The sequence below is a fragment of the Nuphar pumila genome, chromosome 9, assembly GCF_984573655.1.
Source record: "Nuphar pumila chromosome 9, dmNupPumi1.hap1.1, whole genome shotgun sequence".
Lineage (NCBI taxonomy): Eukaryota > Viridiplantae > Streptophyta > Magnoliopsida > Nymphaeales > Nymphaeaceae > Nuphar > Nuphar pumila.
In genome coordinates, this window is record NC_143257.1 from 24,841,610 (window position 1) to 24,848,273 (window position 6,664).

A 6,664-nucleotide genomic window follows, 5' to 3' on the forward strand; every position below is an offset into this window, starting at 1 on the left:
GTTTGAATTTAATTATGTCTTTACTTATATTATGGTTTGTAGAATGTAACATACCCAAGGTTTTAAACCAAAGTTTAAAACGTTTTCCACCGTTTACTTTAATTTTTTTTTTTAATTTTTATGCATTTTTCAGAAGTTAAAAATCTCGCGGTGTTACAATGTTGTTTTTTTCTTTGGCATTTTTTGTTGTACTCCAACACTAGCAGATGATATGGGTGTAGGCCCCTCAGACACGGACTTCTCAATCACCATATTGTGTCAAACTGTGCAAACTCAGCATTAAGAATTACTAAGAAGCACAAAATTTAACTTTTTGACATTAAAGTATATATGAGCCTCAAGCCTCTACATGAAAGTGCTTACAACCATAAAAAAAAGTTTGTATATAGTTCAGAAAAGCTAAACTAAAAAACATGCTTATAAAGCATGAAACAATGTTTAATGGTATTAGATAAGAAAAAGAAAATTTCTAATGTTTCTAATACTGCTATAGTTTACCAAGAAACTCAAAGAGAGGTACAAGAGAGTATATGCAACAACTTAAGAAAAAAGGTTACTAGAAAACTCATCGAAAATACTGTGCTTACTGAAAAAATTCATCGTTAAGAATGCATTTTCTGAAAAACTCGTCGTCGATGAATCTAGAAAACTCAACGATAAAGTGCCACTGATAAATTATCGAAAAAAAGTGGCCGAAAATAGTTGTCGAAAAAGTGAATGATTTTTTTTTGCAAAAGATCAAGAAGGGGACCACAAATTGGAGACTAGAAAAAAAACCTTAGAATATGTGAAAATAGTCTTGGGATGTGGTCAATCACTCTATATACCCTCGAAGAGTCATATTTATTTTAGTAGGAAAACTGCAAACATAAAAGAACATCGCAAATTTAGATATACGGTTAAAAAAAGAGAAAGGAGGTTCACAAAACTTTGGTATAAAATATGTGACTTTAGTATAAAATATGTGATTGTGCTAAGGTATCTGCAAAGTTACGATCATAAGGAGGTTCACAAAACTTGTTTTTGCGTGTTTCATGAAAACTACAAAAAAATATGTGCAAACATACATTTAAGGGAGGGTTAAAGAAAGGAGGTTTGCATGGTTTCTTACAACTTTGTTATAAAATATGTAATTTTACTAAGGTATTTACGATTTTATGATTAACGAAGACCGCATAAATAACATAATTTTTGGCATGCTTTACGAGGACTGCAAAAAAATATGCAGACCTTATTTTAAGTGGGAGTTTGCAATACCTGATGAGCGGAATGATATATTTCATGAATTTCATGAGTTTTGCACATGCGAAGGGTAAAAAGGTCCTAACGAAATTGGTTATTTATGGTTTTGGTCATCAGACGGATTTTAGTAAATTATGAGTTTTTAGAGAAACACATCATTTTTACCGTACCGTGTGGTCATTTTCCGATCTAAAAATACTGTGGATTTACTAAATCCAAATCTGATGGAATGCACATTCAAATCCAAATATATCATGTCAGATCTGGATAAAATATCTGACCATATTCTTTGGACCCCTAGCAGCCACTTATTCAGTGTAGAAATTAATAAAACGATGATGATCATATTGGGGACATGGTGCGTCTTAGACTCAATCAATAATCATTTACCTTATTCTGGTTCCTACACAGAATCCACTTTCAATGATTGGCACACGTAAAATAGGATAACTGATAACAAAACAAATTAGAAAAAAAAATCAAATGATATCTCATCAGAAAATTACCTAAATCCTGTGAAACCGTTTCATATAAGTTCATTGGTATCTTTTTTTATAAAGCGAATCTACTTTGATTCTTGCGTTCAAAGACTAAGATTAGTGACTCGTGAAGCAATGCTGTCAGTATCGTTGTGAATAGTCCGATTCTTAGGGTATCAGCCAAAAATCGATAAGAAACCAAGCTGATTTGACTTATTTTAAATATTAATAAATATTTTAAATATTGTTAATGTTATTTTAGAATTTTTGTGACTGGTGTCATTTTCTGGGTAAAGATTAGCCAATTCAGTTGGATTTGGTTCAGAATTGGAATCTGCCTTCATGGTCCGATACGATTCAGACAACATTGTCCCCAAGTAAAGAAAGCCAGCCACAACAGTAGCATATCTGTACGATGTCATCTAATTTCAATTTACCAATGGAATGCTGCAAAATGTGAAAGGAGGTCACCCGTGCTTTGCAGATGGTGGCCTTTCATTGGCAACTTAAGTTTAGTTATGGGTAGGCAAGCAAAAGCAATCATCATCACTTATGAATTGATATGATGGCCCTTTTTCGCAAGAGGGCAAATATATTATCATAATAGGCCTTAGGTAGTGGAATCTAAGGGGCATGTTTGTGGTGCTACTTGTATAAAGTCACACTGTTGTGTGAAACTGAAAGAAGGTAATTTTTTAAGAGTAACTGAAAAATAGGAATCAGAAAATAAAGGAAAAGGATCAGAGTAGCTAGGCAGAGTCATGGTTTTCAGTTCTTACCTTTGGTAGGTTGGGACAACGCCCAAAGCAATCGATATACAATTGTGAAAAATAGAAATAGAATCCCATGTCAGCTAATTTCTTCGAAATCCTTGTTTTGAATTCTCATTTGGTAGGAGCGAGTTGTGAGTGACACAAAATTCGAGTTGAATTTTTAGTCAGATGTGTATTCCCCTTCACCAAATCTAACTAAACTAAATGACGATATACGAATTCAGTCAGTCTGATATCCGGCCCAAACTAGAACAGTTGGCATCCTTATTGTCTACGACTAAAACTAGAAACGGTAATGTTTCTGGACTTCCTGGAGAGGTGTGCAGGCCCCACTTTATCATTTGGAAATACCACAGGGAGATGTCGGTCATTCTGTAATCTCCATGGTGAATGTTAGTGGCCACTTTCAACAACACTGGCATCAGCTCTTTCTGAGTTAACTATTTCAAAATTTTAAATTATTTCACTGGATGACCCCCCCCCCCCCCCCTCAACACACACACACGAAAATCCGAAAAAGGGTGAAGATTTTGTTATGTTCCTTTTTTTTCTTGAAATTTGGAGGTGGTACTTTAGAAGACTTCAGCATTAATTTGCATTGATATTTCTGTTCTCTTCCTCTATAAACATGCCGACAGAGGGATAGATAGGAAATTGCTGCTTGCTAAAGGAGTGACTGGATTGGAAAGGAGTGCAGAATGTGGTCTTTGTGTGCTTGTCATGTGCCTTGTGAGTTCTACATGATTGGAGTTGTGGTGAGAATGATGATGGGCTGTCTGAAAAACTTGGTATCTGAATTTGGAGATCATGGATTCTTCTTCTACAACTGATTCTGTGATGATGGTCTCAAAGAGAGATTAAATTTAGAGTGCATATTCTTATCTTCGTTTCTTGGGTACGATGGAGCGGAATAGTGTGAAGAGATTCCAGAGAGTTTGCGTCTTTTGTGGGAGCAGCTCAGGGAACAGAACAGTGTTTAGTGATGCTGCTCTGGATTTGGGGAATGAATTGGTTAGTATCTGCTTTTCTTTATTTAGGGGAAAGTTGTGTCCTTTTCTGGGCATCTATTTTCTCTTATCTTTCTCCTTTTTATTTCTTGAATCCCCTTTTTGTTGTCTATGGTTGTTATGGATTGCTGGGATGCTGTTCTTGTAATCTATTTATGAGTTCGGTAAGGTCAGTGCATGGATTTGAAGGTTTGCAAATGGATGGGAGTGGGGTTTTTTCATGTGATGATTCTTGTGAGTTGTTCATTTAATAATTTGGTAACCTTTTGTAATTTCTTGATGTTTGTCCTTTTTTGTTTTTTGCTCGTGTTATCTTTGTGACTTTTAGGTGAAAAGGAAGATAGATTTGATTTATGGTGGGGGGAGTGCAGGACTAATGGGTTTGATTGCTAAGACCGTCTTTGATGGTGGCTGCCATGTTCTTGGGTAAGGAATCCTAGAAATTCAAGCAATATATGATCTTGAAGAGAATTAATTTTTGTGAATTTATACTAAAAACTAGCCTGGTCTGAGCTGTTTTTTTTTTTCGGCCCCATTTTTCTGGGTTATTATTAATCACAGGGTCATCCCCACAGCCCTCATGACACCAGAGGTACTACATAAAACTGAGGCTTTGTTTCTATTACGCAGCATGCTTTTAATTACTATATTTACTTTGGGAATGTGACTTTTCCTTTGTTAGTGTTCTTCAATTAAATATAGAAACTTGCGGATGAATTTTTGAATATCTTTGCAGACCTAGCTCTTGGAAATGTGGTGTGATGTGTAAATATTGTTCTTTAATCTTAATTCAACTTTCACAGAATTCAATTTGGATACGTGAAAAGGAAATCTTTCATAAGAAAAATTGGAAGCTTTCTGCTGTTCTGTATTTAATTTAGAATGAAGAATGTTTTTCAAACTTTCAAGGTGGAATTGGAATTGGAAATGTTCTAAATTAGCTAAAAATGTCAAATTCTGGATAACAATACATTTCGAAAGAGAGAGAGAAAGAGGTCTTTCTGATGTGTGTAACTACTTTTCTTCCAACAGTAATGGTTGTCACTAAAAACGTCATGATTGTGGCTATGGAATTAGTTTGGTGTTCTTGTCCATGGTCATTTATTGAAGTCCTTTTCATTTTCCTAGTATATCCTGTTAGACAGAACTTTCAACACAATCCTTACCTGCTCTAAAGAACCTACAATAATGTAAATGCTCGTCATGGCTTGATTCTCTTTTTCCAACCAACCAATCAAGAGAATTTGTTGTGGGGAATTTCATCTTGCAATCTCATGCAATTGTCCATCATTTGGATGAGCGAGCACTTATGTTTGCGCTGTTGATAAGGATAGTTAGCAGTGCCATTGTGCTATGCAACTTATACTTGTCGCCTGTCTGGCTGTCTTACAGTTAATGATCCATTATCGGAAAGGTTATATTTTGTCAAATGTAGCCTGTATTACCAAAGCATGAAAGCAATATTTTTAGAAGTTTTGTTGGAGCAATTATGATCCTTTTTCACCTATCAAAAAAAAATTATAACCCTGTTTCTAATTGCAACTTAAGGAGCTCATGGCAGCCCAAATATCTTTTTCTCTCTTTTAAGCATCATGTTTTTCTTGGCAATATGGTCCAGTATCTTTTGCTGTGAACCAATGATAGGTCTGAAGAAAGACAGTCTCCTTCATGATAATGTGATGGACTTCTAATGCATGTCAATATGTATGTGAACACTTTTCATTATATGCTTAAATGGTTTATAGTAGCGATGGCTCAAGGGATGAAACATTTTTTAACATTTGCAGATATCTGGCAAAGCTGTTGGTGATGTGAAGACAGTTGCAGACATGCATGAGCGTAAAGCAGAAATGGCACGGCAGTCTGATGCTTTTATTGCTCTACCTGGTAATGCCTGTTCTGTGTCCATAGCTAAAGGCTTAGTAGATCAGCAGTCATTCTGTATTTTACGTGTCACATGCTTTACCCTTGTTGATTTTTCAATATCTTAGGAGGATATGGAACCATGGAGGAACTACTGGAGATGATAACGTGGTCACAGCTTGGTATTCATGACAAACCAGTAATTTACCCTCCCCTTACTAATGCTAACAGTTTTTTTCATTTTGGAAGGCCCTGGTTGGTTTGGGTTGCTAATGCAGCCAATTGTAATTCACTCAGGTTGGTCTGTTAAATGTTGACGGATACTACAATTCCTTGCTTGCATTATTTGATAACGGTGTTATTGAAGGATTTATAAAACCAGCAGCTCGGCATATAGTTGTCTCTGCACCAACTGCACAAGAACTGATACTTAAGATGGAGGTACTTTCTGTGATCTTATTCCAGTGTTCATTTATTAGTAAATTCTGGTAGCCATCTACATTACCTCAGTTTGTTCAGCCACATGAATTAGATGTGAAGTTGGTTGATGTTATGTTTTTGAGAACTTGGTGAATGGACTTCAGTATCAGATGCTTAGACCTGATTTGATCGGAGCATAGTCAGAAGACCAATGTTGATGTACTCATGTGTCAAATGAGCCAACCGGGTTGATTTAAGAAGCAATTGAGATAAACGCCAAGTTGGTTGCTTGTTTTAAACTGTGATTGGTACTCATGCTCTCTTCCCATTGAACATGTAGGAATATACACCACTCCATGAACAAGTCGCACCACGTAAAAGCTGGGAGATCGAACAACTAAGGCTACTTGACCGAGTTTGATCTGCCTTGATAATCAGACTTTATAGCAGTAACTGTTATATGCCCACCTGATTCTTTGTTGTGGTATTTGTGTATATGAAAGTGGATTCAAAGGCCCATTAGATGTTATTACTTTTCATCAATTTCCCTCCCCTTACTTGCCACTCATATCCAGTCATTGGGAATGTGGGGAGGGGTTTGTGATTCTTGGCATCCACTCACTGGGCTGGGTATCTTTGCAAGGTACACAGCTGAGTTACTGGATCTGCTCTCCAGATCATGACTTAACATGCTAATGCGATGGGAAGACTAACATGTTTCAAATAGTAGTACCTTACCACATGAGCTGCCAGATAAACAAAACTGCAAGACTAGGACATTGTCAGCAGGGATGCAGCTGTTTTTTCGAATACTCCAGCTCTTTTTCTAAACAAGGACATGGAATCATTTCTTTTGAGAGAGAGAGAGAAAGAGAGAAAG

The 6,664-nt window shown here is 36.2% G+C and overlaps 1 protein-coding gene across 1 annotated transcript; it reads left to right on the top strand.

Annotated features, from left to right (window-relative positions):
• Nucleotides 1-3,394: 3,394 nt before the first annotated feature.
• LOC149828498 (cytokinin riboside 5'-monophosphate phosphoribohydrolase LOG8-like) lies at nt 3,395-6,205 on the top strand. Its single transcript, XM_090017067.1, has 7 exons — nt 3,395-3,505; nt 3,830-3,927; nt 4,063-4,093; nt 5,289-5,388; nt 5,493-5,563; nt 5,662-5,805; nt 6,125-6,205. Exons 1-7 carry the CDS (start codon nt 3,395-3,397, stop codon nt 6,203-6,205), a joined length of 636 nt encoding a protein of 211 aa, XP_089873193.1.
• The last annotated feature ends 459 nt before the right edge of the window (nt 6,206-6,664 follow it).

Bases quoted from the DNA above. Each gene is read 5' to 3' on its own strand.
- LOC149828498 (XM_090017067.1), top strand. From the start codon at position 3,395: ATGGAGCGGAATAGTGTGAAGAGATTCCAGAGAGTTTGCGTCTTTTGT. The intron at 3,506-3,829 runs GTTAGTATCTGC...TGTGACTTTTAG, and splicing joins TGGATTTGGGGAATGAATTG to GTGAAAAGGAAGATAGATTT. The intron at 5,806-6,124 runs GTACTTTCTGTG...TTGAACATGTAG, and splicing joins AACTGATACTTAAGATGGAG to GAATATACACCACTCCATGA.